This window comes from Manis javanica, chromosome 12, assembly GCF_040802235.1.
Source record: "Manis javanica isolate MJ-LG chromosome 12, MJ_LKY, whole genome shotgun sequence".
Lineage (NCBI taxonomy): Eukaryota > Metazoa > Chordata > Mammalia > Pholidota > Manidae > Manis > Manis javanica.
The window spans coordinates 12,150,008-12,175,858 of NC_133167.1; the positions used below are offsets into that span (position 1 = coordinate 12,150,008).

Sequence of the window (25,851 nt, forward strand, 5' to 3'; positions counted from 1 at the left end):
AGCAGATAAGTGGCATCTGCCTGCAAAAGTGGGATGCCTGCCTGAGGGATGTGGCTTTTCAGGTGTGAAACTTCTCCTCACTTTACTTCCCAAGTGTCATTTATTCATCCTTCATGATGCAGCTCAAATATCTTAGCCTCTAAGAAACTCTACTAAGCCCCTGGCCAAATCTAACTGCTCCTCTATATCTTTTCATAGTACTTTGAACAAAACTCTGTAATAAGAACTCTGATGTACACTGAGCATGCCGTGCTAGACTCCGCCTGTCCCCTACCGGAGTCTCCGGCACCCGCTGCGGGCTCCTATGTACATAGGTATATATGTTGTTGGTAAACGCACATACCATGGAAGACTGCTAAGGCTACTACTGTTCCTTCTGTGATTACTAGCTAACCAGTGACTTTCAAGCTAACAGCTTCACAATACCAATAAGATACCACTGCCCATAAGGAGCCTTGGTCAACTGACATAAGACAGCACTAAACCATTTGGTTAGGGTAACTTTCGACGCCAGTTTAACACACCAGTTTGCAGCCATTCATTCTCTTTCTAGTAATAGCTAGAGCACTGTTTTGCACAGCCTGTTTCTAAAGGAAAGACACAGAAGCCATGGCTGGCTGCTGGACTCCCCCTTCTCAGTCCCTGCGTCCTGTCCTCCCATTAGCAAAGGCAGTCTCAAGTGAGTGTGTTGATACTCTCTTGGCCTCCTAACAAGATCGGCACTACCACTGTCCACGAGGGACAGACAGGAAGTGCTCAAAGTGGACCGGGTTGCTCAAAAAAATAAGTCTTTTTTAAAAAAGTGGGCTTGGGGAGGTGAAAGAGGGATGTTACGAATCAATGGGGATAAAGTTTCAGTTATCTAAGATGAGTAAGTTCTAGAGACCCGCTGTACAACATTGTTCAGCACAGATAATAATTGTGTATTGTGCACTTAAAAATCTTTTAAAAGGGTAGATTTCATGTAAAGCATTTTTACCACAATAAAGAAAAAAAAAGTGGGTTGTTATTTCCTCTGTTAAGTCACTCACCTTTTCGTCTTCCACACGTGGAAAGCACAATTCCATTAATGACTGTAATAAACAGAATACTTACCTCGACACTAGTAGTTCTTCAAAGGGTGTGATTTTTACCTCGTGTTTTTAGAAACCAGCCACTCAAACCAGTAGAAACTGCAGCAGAACAAGATGATGTATGACATGTAAAGCTAGTAATTGTGTGTGTTTGTGACTTTTGTGATCTCTGCTTTTTTTTAATAAATGATAGGACATAACCTTTGTGGCCTCAGTTGACTCACCATGAATCTGTTCCTTGGGGCCAGCTTTATTTTTGCATATGAGGTGAATGAAATAAAAAGTCATGTTCTCAAATGCTTTGATATACTGTTATTTTCTAATTGGAGGCCGCTTAGCAATTTAAGCAACTGCTTCAGTGCCTTGTGGTATCAGTCATGACTCAGGCTGAAGTATGATCAGAGGGAGCTGCTTACACCACACATGATAAAGCTCCCAATCCATCCCTGAGCTTTTCTAAGTGTTCAGCATGCAATAAAATAACTTCTCCTATTTACTGTTGTGACAGTCAAGTTGAGGCTCTCAGGTTTGGGACCTGGGCTGGCTTCTTGGGCTTAATTTTACTTATCTGAAATTATGGGCATTAAACCAGATGTTACTCATTTGAGGCTAAGTATGCCACCAAAAAAAACACCATTAAGGCGTTTATCAATGATGTTTTCTATAGAAGGAATCATATTGTATTTGAGATGAGACCAGAATGTCAGCACCGAGGGCCGAGGGCGCTTGTCTCATGTTCACTGCTCTATCCTCAGAGCTTGGGGCAGGGCCTGGCACAGGCTAGCCTCCAGGCAGTTCTCATTCGATGGAGAAATATTCAATAAATGAAGAAAACTTCCTTTCCTTTCCTCCTTTCCTCCTTTCCTCCCTTCTTCCCTCCTTCCTTCCCTCCTTTTATGTTTTATTAGGAAGGAAAAGAGGGAGGCAGGAAGGAAAGTGAACGTATTAAAGCCTCATTGAGATGAATCTACTCCCTGGATAACGGTGCCGCAGCAACCCTAAAGAAGGGTTTCACATGGAATTTCATTCTATGAAGGATTCAAGAACAGCACTTTTGTAAGAGAAAAAAGAGCAGCGAAGGACTCCAGCCATCTTTTTCCCATATAAAAATCATGTGGCAGGGCTGCTGGGCGACCCTTTGATGGAGGAGTTCAGACAAGTGAGTGCCAGCGTGGGGTCTCTGGGTCAATGAATGGGAGACAAGGAAGGAAAGAAACAGGATCTTTAGATGATTCTTTCCAGTTGTTTGCCTGTGAGGGAAGCCGAGACAGTGTGGTAACCCTAGGAATTGCGGGGTTGAAGGACTTTTATATTTGCTTGTTTCACATGTGGGAGAAGCTTTTACGCTGCTGAGGGTCAGGAGCCAGTAGCAGGCACAGCGTGATGGGTGAAGCAAGATGCTGGAATGGATGAGACTGTAGAGAGCATCTGGAAAGGGGGCTTCCCTTGCTCTCTGACAGTGAGGAGAATGGAGGGAGGATGTGAGTAAATATTTTAAAAGACCAAAAATAATACGAGTAACACCAAGGTGCTGAGCCAGGAAAAACCAGATGCTTCTGAATCATTTCAGTAACTTTGTTTGCTACTTATTCATTGTTATTCATCTGCTCATGCTGACTCACAGGCAAGCAGCCGTAGAGGCAAAATGTTAAGAAAATTAAAGAAAATATGTGAAACATTTATAACTGGCATAAGTCTAATTGGAAATTGGAAATAGATTGCTATTTTGCAATTCATCTTTGTCCGGCACTGGGAGTACCAGGAGATTGAAAGTAGTAAGTAGTATAATGGGGTGGGGGTATTGCAAGGAGCTGAAATATGGGAACCTGCTCACGAGTTACTAGGAGATCTGAGGGTACCAGTAGGTCTCACGGCCTTTGGAATCTACACTGGGGACAAGAGAAAGCTGGCTGACATGTGTTTGACATAATGCTGTTCATGCCTTGCTCACCTATGTCCTGCTTACTCTTCTGGGGTCCCATTCACATTCTTCACTCTCTTTTGGCCACTGAGAATCTGCCTTCAGCTCTGAAATCCTCTCTATGGTTGGGGGGGCTTGGGACCACATTGCACGTGGTAATGACTCCCTTTCCGGATTCTGTTCTGGCCTTTCTTGGCTTGCTGGTAGCTCTGGACTGAAGTTCTTGGGCTAACCACCTATGGCACCAAGCGCTGGTTTTGCATATATTCCCAGCACAGGCTGCTTTCTGACCCCTGTACTCATCAACTGGACTTGGTGCACATGGATGGTAATGAAAAATGAAGCATCAAAGATTTCCCCAGTGTGTGCAGAAAAATGTCCATTGTCTTAAAAACAACGGGGCAGTTGCAAGACAGAGCTGGTTCAGAAACAAGCTGGTTGAGAAAGGCAGTGTTGAATTGGGCAGGGAGCAGAATATCTAGGTGAATATGAAGAAATAGGCCTTTGGGGTTGGAGTAGACTTGAAGCTAGGGGGTGAAGATTTTAGGGATCCCAGGTATAGAGCAATCCAAGCTCTTGGGAGGCCACGTGAACAGAGAGCTGGAACTCTCCTTTCCTTCCTTCGTCTGGCCCTGATCTGAAGTCAGTCTGGCTAGTGAAGCTCTAGGTCTAGTTCCTAGCCCTCACTCCAGCTTCTCTCTGGGACTGCAGCCTGACCTTAACCTGCGCCTGCCTGCTGCACCCCATTTATGCAGTAAAATCACTTCAATACCTCCCCCGATGTCTGGGGCCTGCATGCCCTCCCACCCTGAGATTTAGTCTCTCTGCAAGTCAGCCAACCTCCATGCAGAGCCAAGTTCTAAAGCCGCCCAGCGCTTCACACCGTTGTGTGGTTCCGATTGGACCCCTTGACTCCTAAGCCCTGCTCATGTTGCTAGCATTTATTGACACTATTATACTAAATATCTGGCTAAGTGATTTTACATGGATTGCCTTTTTTGACTTTCACAGCAACCAGTCAAGTTAAAGATTATTACCAAGGTGGCCTTGCATCCAGTTTTGCCTGTACACAGCCTTTATTTATGCCTGTTGTCTTAGCATAATTATTGATGGCACCCTCTTTCAGTTTCAGAGGGTCTGGGTTTGGATGGTCGGTTAATATGTCACCCAAACAGTTCCTACACTTACTTGCTTTTCTCAGTTTGCAGATGAGACACAGAGAAGTTAAGTGCCTTATCCATCATCACAGAGCTGATAGATGGCTGAGCTGAGACTTGGGCACAGGTGTCAAAGCCCACAGTGCCAGCATGTAAACTGCTGTGTTTGAATTCACGTTTATTAGTCCCCTTGAAGTTTTGATGGATGCCTGACCTTCTAGGATTCATTTCCGCTACTAATTTAGTGCTGATATTTTCTGTCACATTAGGCAGCTTATCACCTTTCACCCTTTCCTCTTCGCCTGGCGGCCATCAGACCCCACGGTGCCTGATTGGAGACATCAGACATAGGGTGAGCTCTGACCACGGGGCTGTAAGGGACAGGAGAGAAGTGAGGTGTGTGCTTGAGTGTGTGGGGAACTTAAGAACAATTTATTTTTAGGAACAGAAGATGGAAACACTTTGGTACAAAAGACCTGAGTGAGATTTTTTATTGAAGGAGAAATGGTTAGGCCAAGTAATGGCCTAGCCATTTATTTTGGATAACTTACCAGATTCAAATTATCCCACAATCAATTCCAATGAAGCAAAGTGTATCGATTATGGAACTGGCTAAAATGCCTAAGTACAGCTATGCCACAGACAAGTTCACCTAATATAAACAGACTTGGTTTTTGCAAAAATTGAATTTTGAAAATCAATAGTGTCCTTTTCATGCTAAAGCAAGTTTATGGCCAAGAGTGTGAGCAATCCATATTTTAAAATCTTCAAGCTGATGCAACACCTTTTTCTCAAAAATGAAAACAAAACAAAACAAAAAAACCAAAAACATTAAAAATGCAGCAATGGCCACTTTCCACATCCTGAAAACAATGAATTTACTGAGATTCACATAGTTAACTGTGCTTTCATCACCAGTGCACCAATGCTCAAGTCTTCTTAAACCTACAAGTAGTGTGCTGACAGTCCCCCCGATTGCGTACCATCTTGTCCAGAGTTTGTTAAAAATGTGTGGATTAGGCCTTAAATGGAAATAGGTAGCAGTCTGAACCCAAGGCTGTACATCAGATGATGTTACCTGGTAGCATTGTTCCAAAATAGCTGTTGACACAGCGCATATGTATTTTTACATGTATTCGCTCTTTGAAATCTCACCACAGTCCTCTGAAGTGGATATGAAAGCAGAGAGAAGTTAAGTGACTTGCTGAAAATTATCAAGCTAGTGAGAGACACACTTGACTTTTAAAACCAGGCTGATTTTTGCAGTCCTCCTTAAAAAGCACCTACACTACCTCTCCAGTTTTTGTCACCATTCCTGCTACAAAGGGGGTCATAATATAAATTGATAGGCTATTCTTTTAAACATAAATTGTATATATTAAATGAATTCCAAAGGTCTCTGAAATGCCAGTATCTTCATTCATAGATGTATAGTGATAGACTGTTCTTTAAAAGCCAAACTTTGTTCATAGGAAATCCCTTCTCTTCAACCATCTGTTGGGTGGGGATTAGACCTTAATATTAAGATTGCATGAGGATGTATTGCATTCCTGTTAAGGTACATAATAGAATCATATCCTGATTACATGCGTCTCTCTAAAGACCCAAGGACACATGCAGCTGAATTTGGGATATTGCGTGTGTGGCCAGGTGTACCGGCTTTTCAAAGTAGAAGCGGCCCCAGTCATCTCGGCCCCAGGTAATCAGCAGCGCTAAGGTAAATCGCCACCAGCCTGCAGCTTTGCCCTCTGGCATCTTGGCCGCCTGAACAGGGCTGCTTCCTGCTCTCTGCTGCAATAAAGAATGGGAAGCTGGCCACAGGCTCAGAGGGAAATTGGCAGCCTGTCCCTCAGTGCAGGGCAGGCTCCTGTGTCTGTTGGGTGGGCTCAGAGTGGGTGAAGGGAGAGGGCAACTACTCTATAGTCAGAATTCAGTTCCCTTTTATTCTGAAATGTGAGTTTTCCTCCTGTTTCTTTCTGCTCTGGGATAGACGACAGGAGACAATACTTTGCTTAAAGGGTGAATACGAACATCCTACATTCTCCCTTGCATTCTTATGTTCTCAAAAGCTGGGAGCCCAGAGATTTCTCCCTACAAAGGAGGGTTACTGGTTTTCCACGACTGCTAATGCCTCCCAGCAGGGATGGGCACAACAGACTCATCTGGTGTGTGCCTGTCAACTGTGGAAGTTCCTGAGTTGAATTCATAAACTATAGAGCTTCTCTATTTCTTGGGTCCTTACCATGTCCCAGGACTGTGTTAAGTGTGTCATTTGTATCTCATTTACTCATCATCATGTAAGGTGGACTATTATCCCATGTCACTGAAATGGAAATAAAACTTGAGAGGTCATTTGCTCAGTCACAAGCGCAGGTCTGTTTCACAGCCAAATGATCATACTTCCCAAAAACAGACCAGGTGTTAGTCTTATTGTTATATCCCATCCACCTGCTCTGGCTCCGCGGGGCATTGCTGTAAACACACTGGAGCTCAGGGGGGTGGTGGTTCTGGCGATTGGCTGTGTCAGGGCAGGGAGCAGATAGGATAAAGTCCTACTGGCTTCTGACTTAACAATGACTTGCTCTTCAAGAAAAGGGACTGGGTTTGGTCAGCTCTCCTTCCACCATCTCAATTCCAAGATTTTCCTCTTCCCCTGACTCTTCAGAGTGGGTCATATCATTTTCTGCACTGCCTGTGATGCTCACTGTAGCTGATTAAAGACATCGGGACGGGGATACCAGCAACAACTGTTCCTCCACCCCAAAGGCCAGTCCTCAGTTACCAGGCCTGTCTCTGAATCTTGTGATTAGATAAAGCTATTAGACCCTACACCTAGAAGGAACTAACTCGAAATCTGTGGACGAGCAAACTTAGACCCAGAAAACGAGGTGACAGGAATTGTCCAAAGTCCTATTAGCCTCAGAGCTCAAGCCCCATCCGCTGCCTTTCCCACCACAGCTGGAACGCAGGCTGCAGAAGTTGTCTGGCAGAACTGCCGTGGCTTCATTTGTCCATAGCAGAAATGGACATAATATGAACACAACCTCTTAAGACTCCACATCCTGCAGTTTAGGGCTTAATGAGCAGTTGAGTATAATCTTCACAAGTTCATCTTTTGCCCGTCCTACTCAGACTAGCTTTAAACCTTCCTTTGTCCTCATTTCCTTTCAAAAGCCTGAGCTGGGTGCTGTGCACCAACCCCAAAATGTTACTTTGGGCTACCCCTCCGAGTCCTGGCAGAGACTGTCAAGTTGAGATCGGCCCACGTCAACACCATCCTTTTTATCTTGTGAATTAATTTAGAGGAATGCATTTGTAAGTGACTTACAAGACTGCCATTTTCATGTTTGGAAAGCAATTCGTGATTATTGTAAACTGGATTTAACTTGGAATGTTTAGCATGTGGGTGGCTAATTCCTGCCACAATTCAAAGGTAGAAAATAATGAACATAGCACATAAAACAGAACAAGTACTGAAAGTACAGCTAATAGTTCATTTATCTAGCAGCTGCTGGGACTATTTTTTATATAGCTAATTTTTGAAGATTACATAATTTACTCCCATTTTATCATCACCTTTAAAAAATAAAAGGCAGTTGGTGGAAATTTATTTAGATTGTTTCACAGGTTTCTCCTCCTTCTGAAATAATTTAACATTTCCTGATGCATGAGCATCATTGTTGTGAACACTGGTTAGGGTGGTGGGCTTGACAACTGTGCCATTTATGTCCTTTATGGTGTTTCTGGCCCCCAGCAGAGATTAGTTCCAGAAACTGTGGTTATTGATTTTCTTTTTGTCAGACGGTCACTGTGTCTCCCTTCTAACTGAGGGACTCTGGCCTTTAAGCTAGTCCAGCCCAGGCATGTATGTGTCCTGGAGTGGCTGGCTGGTAGAGAGGAGCCCAGTGACCCCTCTGTCTCATCTCACCCTTGACCTTGCCATTTATTTCATTCTAATGTCAAGGCTTTCTCTTTTGAGTTACTGTTTACATGTACTCTATTAGCTTTGAGGCTGGTCCTGAAGGACTCTTACCCTCTTTGGCACTTTCTTAGAATAACAATGATAATAAATGTAATAGTTGTATTAGTAACAGTGATAAAAGAATGACCACATTCACCACTTATGCCAATATTTCATACCTAGTGTCTTTTCTTTTCTAATATCTCTACAAAAGAGGTCATCTTGGTTCCATTGTACAAGTGAGGAAAATAAGGCTCAGACAATTCCAACTTTGGAGTCTCTTCAACTCTAAAGCTCATGTTCATTGCTTGGAATCACTCCCTAGGTACCAGGCAACAATAGTGAACCTTTGTTTCTGCCCCAGTGACTCAGCCCAAATCCCACCTGGTGGCTGAGTCGTGGTGGGCTGCCTCAGTGGTTGGGCCCACCACAACCCTCTTGAGAAGTCAGACAGTGGTCAGCACCCCTGCCTTCACCAGAAACTCCCTTCCAGTTCTAATCAGCTACTCCCTACGCCCACTGGCCAGGGCAGGTGGGAATTATATTGCTTCTGGCCAAAAGCCATTGCAAGCTTAGGTCAGCAAACTCTTTAGAATCCTGCATAAGGTAGCTATAAATGGTGAAGGTATGAAGACCCCTTCTCTGAGCTGTTCCATAAGCTTTATAGATTGCTGCATCTGGTGTATCTCTTTCTAGCTGCCCAGGACTTGGCTGTGATGAGAATAGTTGAGGTTGCAAAATGGGTGACCTCAGGTAACGAAGTTATTATTACATTATTTCAAATGTGTTTACTCATAGAAGAGGACAGGAGAGAGGTTATGGAAATGTCTCATATTACTGTGGTTGCTAACTTCAAAGCACAGAGGAACATGCGCGGCACCCCCATTCCTCATCACCCAGGGAAACTTGTGTGTCCCTGAGCAAGGAAGAGTCTAGAGATTTTTAAAAAATACATTTGTGCACGAGGTGGGAAAATAAGCAAGCCATATCTGAAAACCCTTAGATCTTCTCTTTCCTGGTAATAAGTACCACGTACTGGATATTTACCATGTGTCTGGTACTGTGCCAAGCGCTAACATGGCTGTAAGATTCTCATAGGTACTCATCCTCTTAACAGGTGAGGAAACAGGCTTAAAAATTTTGCTTCAACTCACAAAGGGAGTAAGTGTCTCAATAGGGATTTAAATTTGGCAGTCTGTTTCCTGAACCTTTGCCTAACTGCTACACTTACCACCTTCTAGTAAGAATAGGAATGATTTATTCTGACCTGAGAAGAGTTAGTCAGACTGAGAAGCCTGAGAGATGTTAAGTATGACGTTAATGGAACATCTAAATGATCCATGCATTCTGCAGGAAGCCGCTGATGAGGAAGCTGCCTCGGAGAGCAAGGAACGTTAATTTTCAGATGCATCTAAATGTACCGACCAAAAAGTGCTCTGTTCTTGGGCTGCACCAGTGCTCAAGGTAGGAAAGTGAAGATGAAGGAGAGCTTGGCAATGCACCTGGGTTTTTGAAGTGAAAGAATAGTGTGCTTGTTTCCAAAATGATTAATTGTACAACTCAATAAATGTCAGCAAGTGGGAAAGATGCCTGCAAAGAGGAAGCCACTCTAATTAAGTGAAAATGAAGAGAGAGAGAAACTGAAAGAAGAGAACTCGGCAGATCACAGATGTGGAGAAAAGAGGTCATGGGTTACTATTAAAATACACTCATGTCCCAAGGTCTAGAGTAGAAGTGCAACAAGAGAGACAGAGGTGCCCAGTTGATAAAGGACAAGTGGGCCTCTGGGTCACTTCACTGGGTTGTGTTTTCCATTTTTTAGCTTAAAAAGCCCTGGTTAACTCCCTCCTAGCCATTTCATTGAGTTAATACACCTGAGAGACTTACCCATCTGGAAATAGACAAGGAAAAATATTCTCACTAATGCCTGCTCTGGACAATGGCCAAGTCATGACCTGGCTGTACACCACTTGGGGCTAACTCCCCTGTTTCCTTTAATCTATGGGGCTTCTCCTCCTTGGGGTCAGTTTCCCTTGGGAACAGTGGCTGAGCCTCTGGATGAAGGAATCGCAAAGGGAGTCCGTCATGCTTCCGAGTTCTGACCATGTGCTTTTACAGCTACTTTGGGTAAATGAGTCATTTTTGACAATAAGTTTTTCACACAGTAAAAAATATTTGTATTTTTTAAAGTTCTCTTATCATCAAATTTATTACATATATTTTAAAATGTTTTAAATTCCCATGAAAATGCTATTTAAATGATCACCCCAGCACAATCCGCTATGACAGCTCAGGACCTTTTGACACTGTCATCCAAGGAAACATCACAAATTTGCCTACGAGGGACATACCAACTCTCAAAGGGGATTTTCCAGGGATGCCTCACTCCACTTTGCTGGATGCCAAAGATTTTTCTGGTATAAATCCACCTGTGGAAGATTCAAGGTTTAGTTGGCACAGATCTGACCTTGGGAATTGGTTAAAAACTCAGACTCTGGAGCCAGTTTCAAACTCTAGCTCTGCCACCACTGATTTGCTGTGGTTCTACGAGCGAGTCACTGAACTTCTCTGCCTCAGTTTCCTCGACTGTAAAATGGAGATGATCTGAGCACCACCTTGTAGAGTGCAGTGTCCATGAATCAGTAGGGTATTAATTAGAAGGATGCCTGGTACATAGTAAGTGCTATGGAAGGGCTGGTTTTATTATACAAATAATAAAACATGATCACCAGTATTATTATTATTATTCACTATGTGGTGAGCAGGAGGCATATAGGGAACCAAGTAAGCATATCCCAGCTTTTATAGAGAAGGAACAACATCACTTAAAAATTAAATCCATCAGAATGCAATTTCAGCTTGTGTGTCTTGAGGAGGAGGAATTTTCCTCTACCTTAAAGGATTCTTCTAGTGGGCCTAAGAATTAAATTGACATGAGACAGATTCACAGGAGAAAATAAAATTTAGTTACGTATGGGGAATCCCCATGGACATGACATTCCAAAGATAGTCACGAAAAATGAGGTACATATATTATCCTGAATTAAGGAGAAGGGGGTTGGGACCAGGACCTCAAAAGGAAGAAAAGCAATTCACAGGAATATGAAAGAGTAAACAAATGCTTGCTAGGCCACCCAGAAACTACGGGACGGAAGGAATTTTAACAGACGGAGCCACATTCCTCCCCGTCTACCATCCCTCGTTCATACTATAATGTGGTTATCTACGGCCATAGCTCTCTTCCTGGAGCAGTTCCTCCATCTAAGTTCTTTTTAGGCATTTAGGGGAATGGCCAGTGTTTCTTCCTGAATCTTTTGGGTCTTCATTGTTTTGAGCCCAAAATAACCTGCCTGTGGAAGTGGCACATTTTGGGGAAGCCTAGCTTTGGCCCCTATGGGTGTTTGGAAGGAAACCCACAGGGTGCATAATAAGGACTGAGGTCCAGGGCAGTGAGGCAAGGCCTGTCCGGTGTGGCTTCTCCAGGGCAGGGTCCCGTTCGAGCTGACCTGGAGGCTGAGAGGAGACCCAGCTTCCATCACTGCCATTAGCAGCGCAGCATCACCCTTGTCCCCTTCATTGATCACTATGGGGCAGCTTCTCTGTTGATCTTTCAGTTGCTCTCCTCTCACCAATATCCTGACAAGTGTGAGGGATTGTCTCCATTTTCCAGCAGATATTATGGAGGCTCAGAGAGGTTAAGTGACTTGCTCCAGACCACACAGCTTATATGTGGCAGAGCCTTGATGTCAGCAGGAGTCTGTCAGACTCCAGATCTCACTGTGTGAGCCTTTTTACTGCTCTCTCCTGGCTGCTCTTCCACCAGGCTGCCTTTGACACAAGGTTCTAGGTAAATATGGACCGTGTTGCTCAGTACATGTCCAGTTTCTCTATAAATTAAACCAAATGTAAGGAGGGAGCTACTTAAGGTAGGCAGAGCGCTCTGCCTTCTGGTCGGGGGCAGGGAGAGGAAGGGCGTGTAGGCTGCCTTTCTTCAGTCGGTCAGACTGGCACCTGAACCATGAGCTCTGACGTTGACAGGTGTGCCAATTACAGCCTTTGTTTACTGTCGTGAGAGCCCAGGCCAGCCCCAGACACACCACACCTCCACAGGCCAACGCTGAGAGAAGGGGGGATGCTTGGAGGTTCTGACACCGATGCTGGGTGTTCTGGAAGAGTTTGCCCTCCCTCAGGGCCTGTGGTGGGGTACTCGAGTGCTCTGTCAGGGCTAGGGTGCATGAGCCGGGGCGCAGATGAATTCCCTTCTCACATCCGACGCCTGCATTCCCCGAGCCCAGAGCCCCTCTTGGGCCCTGTGGAGAGCGGCGGCTCCTGTTTCCGTGGGATCCTCCTGCTCTGTAAGTTGTTGCTGATGCTTTATTTTTGGTTATTGATCAGTATGATCCCATTCACCTTTCATCTTTCAGAAATAGTTTCAGAAAACTCTCATCTGCTGAAAAGAGCCCCTACCCCCACACCATTTCTCTCTCTATAATCAATATATTCCCTCCACACTGCTTCAGTGTCATGGCGCTTGGCCTTTGGGAAGGAGGGAAGAAAACAAACATACTTCGTCATCCTCGTGAGCTAGCAGTCAGGGCACGCAGACTTCAGTTGTGGTGGGAACCATGTTCCCTTGGCCTGGGCCATGCAGCACGCAGGTGCAATGAGGAGCAGGGTCCCCTGGGCTCCTGGAGCTTTGTGTCTGATGCAGAGAAAGCCGTAGGGGTGATTTAACCTGGGCAGCTGAGAACCTTTCCCTTGAGACTTCATTCTGGGTATATGGTGTCCCAGGCAAGGTCCTCCACTCTCAAAATCTCAACCAGACATTTCTGTTCATGAGTAAGTTCTAATCATGGCCCTGTTAACCTCTTGAAATAGTAACCAGCAACCCATAGCATGTTACACAATGAGATGAAGCTATGCAGTATCGGGGTACCCAAGAGGCAGGTAAGGCTGATCTTGTACTTCATTCTTAAATCAAAGTATTTTCATCTGAGCTTGCATTTGTTGTCGCAGAATAACACAGCAGTAGCTTTCAGCACACTTGACAAATGAAGATGGCAGGAAAACCTCACTCCCTCCAAGCAGGCCTGGCGCTGTGCCCAGGCCTCAACTCCACTGTGCCTACACAGTCTAACTCAACACCGCCCACATCTCGAGACACCTTTACATGTACAGCTCCTGAATAATTTAACAGAACTGAGAGAGTCTGACACCTTCAAACAAGCATTTTTTTTTAAATTAAGTATGGATTTCCCTCTCCCATCGCCAAAAGATCTTCGGATGTATTATTCCAATGGCAGAAAAGTCAACGTCTGGAATCAAATGATATTTAGTCCAAAACATTTTAGGAAACAGTTCTAAAAGCTAAATTCATTTGTTAGGACTTGAAAAGAGATGAGCAGCTGGAAGCAGAAGGAACCCAGTATTCAGAGATACTTGGGAGATGTTTTATTTCTATTCCTTTCTCACTCCTCTTTCCTTTCTCTTTATCCTCCCATTTACTCTCTGAAATGCCTTACTTTTCCCCCACATTTAACATCCTCCCAGGTATACCTTAACTTAGTTATCTCCCTCCACTCTTCCCATTTCCTGTCTACACTGAGGTGGCCTTATGCCTCCATGACATGGCCATCCCTGTTTTGAAGCAAGAACGTTTTTCACTGTACATGCATGTAAGATTCCTAAGTGCTGAATGAATGAACATATATATGAAGTAACATGATATTTATGTGTGTACATGAATGATGTTATGTATGTGTGTACATATATATATGTGTGTGTATGTGTTTACCTGTACATATATGGATATGCATTTAGTAACCCAGAATGAAATCTAGTTCTCACTACTTCTTTGGAAACTTTAGTCTTATGAGTGTTCATGACATTATTTCCTTATCTACAACAATAAGTTAAAAATCTTGCTTCTAACAGTTTATACTTAATAAATATCTTAATGCATCCTGAAATAAGACTCAGCTAGGGGACAGAGGCAGACAAGAGCAAAGGACAGTCTCCAGAAGTTATCAGTTAGTAGGTCAAGCACCCTGGAAGCTTGAAGACCAAATTAGTGATTCATCATTTTAACACTTCAAATGGAAGTAGCAGACACCTGCGGAGAGTTCATACCTCTTTCCTGTGTAAAAACATGTATGCTAAATATGAGGGGGAAAAAGGCCTTGTCTCTTCTCCCACCCTACTCCACCCTCAGCTTAATTTACTATGTAAAACTTAGAGCTCAAAACGCAACCCTTCCTTGCAACACTGCTGCATGGTTGAAATTTTTCAGAAGAAAATGTGGGACTGTATGAAAATGTTGGACTCTTGTTCCTGTTTTCATCCTTTTGGCCTCTGTCCATTGGGTGACTCTAGTGTGTATTGAATTCCCAAGAAACTAATTCTTGGAGGTTCCCTTTCCTTGATGAGGGAAGTTGAAAGAGAAAGCACGAGAGAATGTTGAGAGTCCCACAGCAGCGCTTCGATAAGGATGAATTCCTCTGAGGCGAGGAGGGATCGATAGAAACAGGACTCTAATAGCTAGAAAGCTTCTCATTTGTTTCCCCCAAAGACTTTGGCATTTGCCAAAACATCTGACTCCAAAGCCACTCTAGAGGTTAGCCAGAGTTAGAGAGAGGAGGCTAGACAGGGAGTTTGGGATGCGAACTGCCTCTTTCCTGCCAAGCCCATGGGCACAGCTAATGGATCCCATTCCAGGGCTGGCTGGAGCTGGTGGAGTGTTTAGGCATCTCTGGTCAGTCAGTGCCTGGCTGCATTTTGTCCTATTTGGTCATGAGCAGATGACCAAAACCTAAGGGAATGATTGGCGGGTGCTCTCCCATGGGGGAAGGGGTGGGCAGGGGCAGGCACTGACTTAGGGAGACTGCAGGAGCAATCATATTTGAAAAGACACATTCATAAGCATGGAAGCCCACTCTATGCTTTGTCTCTGGTGGACATCATTTATATCTATGTATCCACGTATTCAATATACACAAGCCAGAGAGGCAAATTGTACCCTCTCTTCAATAAATGCCCTAGTTGTTTGGAGTAAAAAATGGTTTCGATTAGCACTGGGCACTCTGACAAAGGTCCAGAGGGAGTTGGGGTACTTGCCAGCACGATTAGCATTTTTTTCTTCTTTTTCCAGCCGCACTAAAATATGTTTGCTCAAAACAGAGGGAGATGAGAACCAACTGGCAGCCAGGACCTCTTAAAAGAAAAAAAAAATGTTTTACTTCTCTGGCAAACATACCAATTAAATAATGTTGTGTTGTGACAGAGTACTGAGCAAATAATGCCTAATTGAGCATTAAGTTAGATGCTTCTGTGAAAGCAACTTTACTGGGATGGAGTGGCCACACCTCATAGCAAAACAAACCTTCTGCACACTTCCTGTGGCACCACCACCCCCTCCCAAAACTGAGGAGCCCAGAAACCAGAAAAAACATTTTTACTTTGAATCTCAGAGTTACACTGGAAGGATCAGCTTGACAGAAAGATCCCGACATTGAAAATCCTACTGGGGATTTCTTACTTTCCTCATTTGTAAGCAAAAGCCATTTTCCCTGAGATATTTTTAGTGCGAGCATCCCCTGCTGTCCTATTCTCTTACAGTATACCATTAGATCTTGAAGCCTGTCCAAGCAGGTCATGTGACTTCTAAGCCTCTCTTTGGTTCTCTCCTAAGTGACTAGTCTCACAGGAGTCAGGGAATACTAGACTCTTAAGTACCAAACCCTTTAAGACCTTCCTGAAGCCTTGAATTCTCATTGATAGGCTGTGAAAATGCTTTACAGCTGCTTTTTCTAAGAGGTCAGCTTGGCAGAGCTCGCTGAGTAACCTCCGTAATAGAGATATTTTCAGCCCTGCAAGTCGCCTATGTAAACATAAAAATGTATTAGGCTGCAGAACTGCATGTGTGGGAACAGAACAAGCATACTATTGAAAGGAAATCACAGGGGAACACTGGTGTCGCTCACATGGGTTTGGTTAACACATGCATACTTCTGTTAAATCATTTGGATTTAGTGGACTCAACTATTCCTATGAGCCCATTTCATTTCTGGAGCTCACGAGCTATGAAAAGTGAAACTCCACTCACTAAGTGAGGCGTCTAGCGAAATTCCCTTCCAGAAGCATTTAGGTTTAAAAAAAAAAAGAAAAGCAATCAATTTCACTCTTTCTATGACAGTCATTTGCCTTGGAAAAAATGTGCGGTGTGAAATCAGATTTTCAGTTGTTCAGTTTGAAAAAGAGTGATTTCTTTGAGTGTCTAAATGGGAAAGATATGTTTATTCAGACCTCTGAAACTAGACGACAGTCATTGTAATGAACAGGAAACATGCTCTTGAAATGAATTGAGAAATACCGTCTCGGCAAAATGCTCTGATATCCCTGAGTGTGTTCAGCTTCAGTGGATCAAATCTTTCCCATCTCTGCATCCAAGCTATTTGGCGGCGATCAGATGATCAGAGCCCAAGGAAGTGATTGGAGAGTGAGCTGGCTGCAGCTGCAATGTAGGCTGTTTTCAGGGACAAGGAGCCACTGTTTTTCAAACATAGCATCCACACAGAAGTTATTTTGTAGGCCCCAGGATGCAGCGATGGGCTGCACTGCCAGCATTGTTCTGCTTCAGGCATTTCGCTCTGTGGTCCAGAGGAGCTGTCCACACATTTGCAGTCGACGCCAGGAGGAACCATCCCATGAAATTTTGCCTCTGGAAAGTGATGATGGAATGAGCAGACCCAGAACCCTCATCATAATGGTATGGTGTCTGTGGCAAAGCAGCCTTAGTTGATTGAACTGTGTTTATAGAAATGAAGTTGAGATTTAGGGTTTTGGCTGTTTGGCTTTAGATAAAGAAATGTGTGCCCTAGAGTTTGCTACTGTGCTTTACTGTTTGGGGGAAATCTTTCAAAACTATTTCTGTCATTCAGAGAGCTGATTTTTTTTTTCTCTTAGATCTGTCATGAAAGTGGGCGGTCTATTGGTCTATTAGAAATTTTCTTCTGCATAATAATTTGCATATTGTTATTAACTTATGTGGAGAAAGAAAGAGAACATTTTGGAGTTTGATTCAATGAACTGGATTTTATTTTATAACTCTAATTTGAAAGAAAAGCCCCAAATAGATATTTTTATATCACATGTAACCAGTTAAGTTGTATAGATGTTGGGAGTTAGATTTCTAACCTCACGGTATTTGGGGCTTTTATTTCTCACTGCAGTAGCCATGCCTTTCCAAATTGCTTAACTTAGGCATAAAATCAGACAAAAGTTTTGAGAATATTGTGGAATGCATGGTGTTCTAATTAGAAAGCAGTTTCTTGCCACTTGTCAAATTACGTTCACGTCTGTGCCTTGACTAAGATAAGCATTGTAATTCTTTCTTTGTGCATCTGTTTGACCAGCAAGAATAAAGTGGAGGGTAGAGTCTTTTCTGACTGTAGGTTCAGGGAGAGTTCTGCTTAGTCACTGAAATCCCGTGTTAGGATAGAGGTGGTGTGCTAAAGTTTCCAAAACTGGGCAGGCATTGAAGTCCGGGTGGCTTCAGCACAATCGACTTTTTTCTCTTATATTTCAATGTTCAGCTATCAAGGATGTAGTAAATAATGAATGAACAAACTACCTGTTACACTAAAAGTTTTTAAATGAAAGTCATTTGGCTTAAACTCTGAGTGACAGATACTAAGCTCTAACATTCTATGTCAGTGTCTTCAACAGATCAATATTTGATTTTCAAAAGGCAATACTGTTCTTGAACTATTGGGCTATTATATGATTTTTCTCTAGGAGGAAACACTACATTGTTATAATTTACACTCGTTATTCCCATAAGTTTTCACAGGTTACATTTAAAAGGATTTGAGATGTTTGTTTTCCAAGTTTAACTCATTAATAACTAACACGTTCTATTGGTTATGTGTATTGCTTGTGACATCTCAATCATCTCATTTGTTTTCTAATTTTACTAATCAGACAGTAAAATTTTGCAGGGTAAAATTTGAAAATTTGAAAGTAACCTTATTTTTTTTTCAAGGATCCTTTTAATGTATACAACAAAAATTAAGCAATTTTTAATAATACATACATAATTTTAATAATAAATGAATAAAATAGAAATTAAAACTCAATGCATATAATACTTTCATTGACATTAAATGAGGTGCTGATGAATTTACTGATGAAGAAAACAGGGCTTCAAAAACGTTGCATATCTTTTATTTGCTGCTAAACCACACAGCTGCTAAATGCCAGAGCCTCTACTCACACTTAGATCAATGATTGCAAAAGCTAGCATAATCTCCACTCTATTCACACTTTTAAGGAAGTAATGATACCACTGGTAAAACTGAATTTTTGTGAGACATCTGTTGGAAATCTTGGACTCCTCAGAGTAAAATATGGTCATAGAGAATACTTGTGCTTCTTGAAAGATTCCTCTTTTTTTTCCAATTATTTTATCCCACAATGCGTTTGAAATGAATTGTTATTGCTGCTATTACCTTTGTACTTCATGAAAGAAAATACTAGAAGAATGTGTTGTTTTTAAGCTAGCTGTCTCTTCACTTGATGATGTTAGGTTGGAGCTTTTCCACCCAAAAGTGACATACCTGCTTTTTTGTTGTTGTTTCCATCTGCCTTTAGTGTAATTTCCAAAATTCACACATTTAGCAACTATTTATTGCTGCCCCGCTGTTCTAGATACATGGAATCCACCAATGAGCACACTCATCAAAGATCCCTCCCCTAAACTGCAAAACTTCATGGCAATAATAATATTTTACAGATCTTGTTGTTATGGAAATGCTGTATTAGATTTGTGATACTTAGTGTACAAATTTAAATCAATGAAATTCTTCTCTGTCTTCCAAGGTGGTGGTTTGAAAACTTTAATTTGTTTCAGAATCACCTAATGGTTCTTATTCATACAAGATTTTGGGCTTCTGGCCCCAAAGATGCTACCTTTAGAAGGCCTGGAGTGCAACCTGGGCATCTGCATGCCGAGCAAGCAGCTCCAGGTGATTCTGATGAAGCAGCCTGAGATGACACTCAGAAACCCACACTGGACACTGCTTATCTTACCCTCTCCACTTTCTAGCCTTCTTTAACCTGATACGCTTGCTAATTGTCTTATAGTGTGGCTCTAGGTTTCTGAACAAACTGATTTTTTTTTCTCTCCCACTTCCCTATCACCCATTAGTCCCAAATTCTGTATATTGATTGTGTGTGTGTGTGTGTGTGTGTGTGTGTGTGTGTGTGTGTGTGTGCACGCGCGTGCATGCCCGCGCACACATGCATAAGATTTCAGATTCTGGAGCCAGAGCATCTAGGTCTCTAGGTTGGAATCTTACTTCATCAGCTGTGTGACCCTCCGCATGCTCTTTAGCATCTCTGTGCCTCTTGTCCTTACCTGTGAGATGGGGGTAACAGTTCCATCAAGTCAGAGCTGTCATGAAGGTCTTATGAAGTAAAATGTACATGAAGTGCTTAGAAACATCTCTGGATGTATCAGTAAAATGTTCAATAAGGGGGATCAGGGATATCCTGACTGAAAAAGTGACAATGGAGCAAAGACCCAGGGGAGGTGAGTGGAAGAGGGGGTTGTGCCACTCTCTGTGGGGAAATGTCTTAGGCAAAAAGACCAGCCAGCGTGCAGGTTCCACCTATGGGAGGAAGCCTGGACTGTCTGAGGAACAGTGAGGAGACCAGGGTGGCCCAGTGAGCCAAGGAGAAGGTAGAAGAAGGTGAGGTCCTTGAGGTGACAGGGACAGATCATGTCAGGCTGGCAGGACGTCTTGCAGGCTGGGGCTTTTGCCAGGAGTGAGGGGCAAGCCCTCTGCAGGAGCAGGCATGGAAGTTAACAGCCTGGCCCATGGAGGCAGAAGGTCATGCTTTGGGTCTGTCTCTTCCACTTGTTAGCTGTGTGCTCTTGACAAATGATTTGCCCATCCTGCATCTTTGTTTCTGCAATGATAAAACACAGACAGTCATAGTACCTACCATGTATAGTTATTGTGAGAATTCAGCAAGGTAATTCTTGCAAAGAGCTTAGAACAGTGCCTGGTGCATGGTAAGTGCTGTATTAACTCTAAACTTCTTGATTTGGAGGGCCTTGACCATGGGAGTAACAGGATCTGTGCAGGGGGTCCAGGGTTGAAGCAGGGACACCATTAATCAGGAAGCTATTGCAATGATCCCAGCAAAAGACTTGGATGGTAGTTGAGTTTGTGAGAAGTGGTTGGATTCAGATATATTTCAAAAGTAAGACCAATAGGGTTTTGCTTACAAATTGAACATAAAGCATGAGAGAAAGAGGAATCAGGGATGAATGTATGGCATTTTGGTTTTGTTTTTTGTTTGTTGAGTTGCTATTCAGATGGAAAAGACTGCTGGAGAAGATTTGGTGAGAATCTAAGTTCACTCACTATAAGACATGTTAAGTCTGAAATGCCTGGACCCTCGCTATATACGTGAAGATTTCAAATAGGAAATTGAATATACAAGTCTAAATTCCAAGGAACAGTCTACAAAGGTCATATAATTCCTGGAACAACATAAATACCAATTAAATGATGGATGAGTGAATTGCTCTCTCTTTTATAATTTCCTTATAATCCAGTGTCAGTCCATGTGTAGCTGACCATATCTTGAGCTATTTCTTTCAACTTTTGTTTATTTACCTTACTATTCATATATTTTTCTTCTATCACTGGTAGGTAGGAAACCCCATTTAGATAGAAACTAAGTTATCTTTATGCCCCAGTGGTGCACCATACAATCCCTTTTATAGACTAAAAGCGAAGTATCTTTGATCATTTGGAATTTTTAAGCAATTGACACTGATATGAAAAACATAGTTGATAAAGCTGCCTATTAACTCTTCATTGAAACACCCAGGAGTAAGTTAAGAATGGAGAAAGCTACACAATAGATACAAGGGTTTGCATGTTGGTACCCTTCAGAGGGCTTCGGCACCCAGAACATTATACCAAAGAATCTCATTCCTGCACCCCAGGTTCTGAGTCTTTATGGAGATGTAAGCTTTGGACTGTCATTGACTGTAGTCTGGCTGTGTAACCCAAAGTGGAGAGGCTTGATAAACGTCAAAAGAAATTATTGTAGGCCCTTGGCATTTCCAAGGGACCCATGAATCCTAACCCCTGAGACTATTACAAAGGCTTATTAAATGCAGTCAAAGAGTTGGGAAATAAATTGGGAAATAAATGGAGACATTCCTTGAAAGCTCTAATTTATCTCTCACTCCGTTTTTTATTTTATTTTTTTTTGCCCTGATGGGAGAATTAACAGAAACCTTTTTGTGAATTATTTTTTCTTACTTCCTTTATAGCATATTTTGTTAAAGGCCTCAGACACTGTCTAATTTAATTTATATGGATCTGCTATTTTCTGGGGAAAGTCTATAATTTCTTATGTCATTTACTCATCACCAACCCTAGAAGTTGGCTTCCACTTTAAGACCTATTTCCTTTCCCTCAAGAAGAGTACTTAAGCATTCACATGGTGGAGGGTAGAGATGACGCAGAAGGACAGGCCACTGCTGGGCAGGCTTCTGTTCTCTCTCTCTTTCTCTCTGGCTACATGAGCCGCTCTCCCACATACCAGACTCAAGGGTCTCAACTCAAAGAGAAACATTTTTAAAATCAACAAGCATTTTGAAGTGTCTCTGAAATAGTAGAAACCATGAAATTGAAATTCAGAAATGCAAGTTTCTAGTGTCTACAGCAAGTCAAACATGGCTTTGTCTTTTATTTTGGTTAAAAACAGTAAAAATAATGCTGGCCTAGATGTGTGGTAAGTCAGGGAGGGGAAATCTCTGTGAGTCAAGGATGTACACTTATACGATAAACGTTTCAGAGCCAGGGAACTTCACTTACTGCCTGGAGACCTGCCTTATAAGTCATCCTTTGATGCCCTGATGACCTACGGGACGTGGGTCAAATCCTGCCCACAGTTTATTTTTGTATGGCCTGAATTAAGAATGGTTTCCTCAATTTTAAAGTTTTGTAAAACAAAACAACAAAAAAAGGAAGAAACCAATTCTACAGAGACCATCTATGGTCCGCGAAGCCTAAAATATGTGCATTCTCTGGCCCTTCACAAGGAGGAGTTCACCCTGCTCTGGTGAATGAGGCGGGCACCGCCAACAAGAAAGCTTCTTTTTTTTTTAAGCGTTGACCTCTACAGTACATTTGCTCCTCTGCTGAACTAGGTACAAAGGAACTTTGGTTTCTCCTGGGTGCCTTTTGCTCTCCTGAGTGTCTGGGAACCACTGTGATTCAGTGATAAATTCTACATTGGTGTCAGAAGGCCCAGTGTCCGTCTCAAGTCTGTCACTTAATAAAGGCCTGTAAGACTGGATGTGCTGATGCATTTCTCTGGATTTGTTAAATAGGGATTACTCTCTCTCCTGTCAGTTGGAAGCACCAGAATGTTTTTTTTTATGAAATCACTTTATCAACTAGTGAATGTTATGCAAAGGGAGTCTTGCAGGTAGGCAGGCCAGGGTACAGTACCAGAGGTCCCCTGTGGGTCACAGAGCCAATAGCATTCATTAGCCGTTGGGTGACGCACGCAGCAATGTGAAGAGGCCGTTTATGTTAGGATATTGCTATGCTTGTCCCATGTCCACCCCAAGGAGTGATAACAGTGAGTCTGACTTGAAGAGAGACACCAGAGGGTCTGGTAAAACTTTCACTTGATTTGTTTTTTGATATTCAACAAATCTCCTCATTTGGGCCCCTCATGTGGAATAGGCGTAAGAATCCTCCCTTCCTGCTCAAGTTCTTTGGGAACCTGGGCCAATTGAAGGGCTAAGTGAAGGAAATGACTCTCTATGAAAATAGTAATGCCATATATTTGAACACACATTTGTTTACATATGTGTCCCATGAACAGCCTGAGAGCAGTATACTCTGGGAACTGCTTCAAAGGAAATAGAATGATCTCTCTTCTTACTCTATTATAAATATTCTCATGGCATAAAACTGTATTACCAAAGGGATTTTAACATGTTTTGCCCAGTTTCATCTTTTCGAATGGGTGCATGAAGAAGAAACATCTTCCAAACATTCTAAATCCCAAGTTAATGTTTTAATTTCATTTTAGTGAGGCTGAATCTTGAATATACTAATAGAAGATTCCACTGTGTAATGGAGTATAACTTTAAATGGTTTGTCATGGGTGGTGTCATGTGTTGTTTAAAAGCACAGAGAATCTGTGGCAGTTATTTTTCCTTGTGAACTGGTTTTGAACTGAGTCTCAAAGCCATAGAAAATGGACAAATAAATTAAAGGGCTTCTTCATGGATACAAGAATTAACTGATTATGATCGAGGCTTAGTGATTACCACCACAAATCTTTGAGGCAAAGTTTACTAAATTCAAGTCAAACCCAGTACCATCTCATCCAAAGAATACTGCATCTTTTCTAGTCCTCTAAATGATACAAATTTAGAAATGATCAAGAACAAAGAAAAAAATATACAAAATCTAAAGAAAGATGCTCAAAATTTAAAAGCACTACAGTGATAAAGAACAGCAGAAAATCAGATGTGGGGGATGTGCAAAAACTCATACCAAAAACAATTAGCAATTCAATTATATAAAGATAGATACAAATATGTATTTAAAATACATAGAACATTATACTCCTAATAGATATAAGTGTTTTGGGGGAAGCCATAATATGAAGATTAAAAGATTATATTACCAAGTAGAAATACACAGTTATATGACTAGAAAAAGCTTACACTCAGTATATCAATGGTAATAAAAAAGTTCCTTAACTTTAAAAAATAATCAAATGTAAAATAATTTGATCATGTTTCTTTTTTTTTTTGTTTGTGTCTTTGTTTTCTAGAAGGGTAGATTTAAAGCTTATCCCCAAGTACCAGCCTTCAGTCTAATGAAATTTTGTGAAAACCGGGTAATACAATTGAAGATAAAATTAATCTTTTGGCAGACCAAATATGAATACAGTATTTTTGTCATGCTGCAACAAATTTCTTCTGGATAGTTGTTTTGTTTTGTTTTGTTTCTTTCTCTCAGATTTTATTTCCATGGAACTGATTTACTTAGGTAGGAGCTAAAGTTTAGGATTTTTGAAATTCATTTCCCATAATCTACTTTATTCTGCTGGAGGACATTTTATTCTTTAAGACCATGTCCTACAACTTCAATATACAGCAGGTGAATTTGTCATGGTTAGGTGGTCTAAACATCAGCAATTCAGTAGACAACAGAAAGACTCCTGGGCCTTGCACCTAACAGGCATCAATGGCAAGAGATAGCTGCTTCCCTGCTAAGAGGGAATTTAACAGTGTGGTGGTGGAGGCACGGAAGGGCTTCAACAAATGCAAAATCACGATAAGAGCTTCAAATGAGAGTTACATTCTACCTTAAGACTGTATCCTTTGAGCATCAGACCTCACAAAGGCAGTCAAGGAAGGCTTCCTATAAGGAAATAGCAATGGAGCTGAGACCTGGAGATGAATAGATGCTAAGGAAAGGGAGAAGATGCCGTGTGCCAGTAACTTCAATTATGTTGCCCCGGGTTACGAGCCCAAGCGTATGAATCTGAATTCCTTGCAAAAAACACTTGCTTATTGTGTGATGCATGGATTGATATTTATGTTCTCTGTGCCTTGGTTCTCCTGCCTATAACATGGGAGTATTGGGGCTTCCTATCTGTTAGCTTCCTATTCTTGCCGTAATGAATTACCACATACTTAGTAGCTTAAAACAATACACATTTATTACCTTAGAGTCCTGGAGGTCAGAAATCCAAAACAGATTTCACTGGGCAAAATTGTCAAGGCTACATTCCTTTCGGGAGGCTGTAGGGGAGAATCTGTTTTGGTTTTTTTTTGTTTTTGCTTTTTGGCCTCTTCCGGTGTCTGGAGGCCGCCCACATTCCTTGGTCATGGCCCTGTTCCATCTTCAAAGTCTGCAGCATAATATCTTCAGAGAGTCAGTCTCCTGAAGGACCTCCTGACTCTCTGACCTCCTTCTTTCAAAAAAGAACCCTTGGGATTAATTGGGCCCACCTGGAGAATCGGGCTGCTCTCCCCATTTCAAGTCTGCAGCCTTACCTCGCCCCTCGTCTGGGGCTCTGGACATGGGCATCTTTGGAGGGCTGTCATTCAGCCTGCCCCACTATCTCATAGGCTTATTTTAAGAATTTAGTGAATGAATACAAGTGAAGGACCTATAAATGTCCCTGAAATTTACTAAGAATTCATCGAGTTTTAGCTATTATAATTTCTTTTATTGTCTTGTTGAAATGAACAAAAGTTCACAAACAATATTCTTTAAGGAATTATTTTAAGAAAAAGAATTGAACTGCTAAAACAAACTTGATTTGTGCTTCATAGAATGTGAGGAAATGGAAATCCAAGGTTAACTTATTTACTGGGGCACTGTGATACTTACTGAATAGATTATTCACACAATTAGGTGATTCAAAGAACATTTTCATTTGTTTGAGATCCCCTGCCTTGTTATCCACCAATTGCCACTTTCCTGAGATTTAACTTTTCATGTTTCTTGTTTTCCCTTCATCATTTATAAATGAATATTGCTTATTTCCAGTTCTCCTAATGATACCAAACTTAGAAATGATAAGGAACAGAAAAAATATACAAAATCTTAAAAGAAATGGTTAGAATTTAAAACCACCACAGTAATAAAGTAGAAAATCAGGTGTGAGCAAGAAAGA

The 25,851-nt window shown here is 42.0% G+C and overlaps 1 protein-coding gene across 11 annotated transcripts in view; it reads left to right on the plus strand.

Annotated features, from left to right (window-relative positions):
- DOCK10 (dedicator of cytokinesis 10) overlaps positions 1–25,851 on the plus strand; it is a 233,745-nt gene that overhangs the window by 36,050 nt on the left and 171,844 nt on the right. For 3 of the 11 annotated variants that reach the window (XM_073218045.1, XM_073218044.1, XM_073218043.1), the window contains exon 1: positions 16,583–16,876. The exons of 3 other annotated variants lie outside the window; for them this stretch is intronic. In XM_073218045.1, the coding sequence (XP_073074146.1) occupies positions 16,715–16,876 (162 nt within the window). In that variant the 5' untranslated portion in view covers positions 16,583–16,714. Of the gene's footprint in view, positions 1–16,571; positions 16,877–25,851 lie in introns of those variants that run through there. 5 more of the 11 variants (XM_017664842.3, XM_073218052.1, XM_073218051.1 and 2 more) reach the window with 4 other exon arrangements.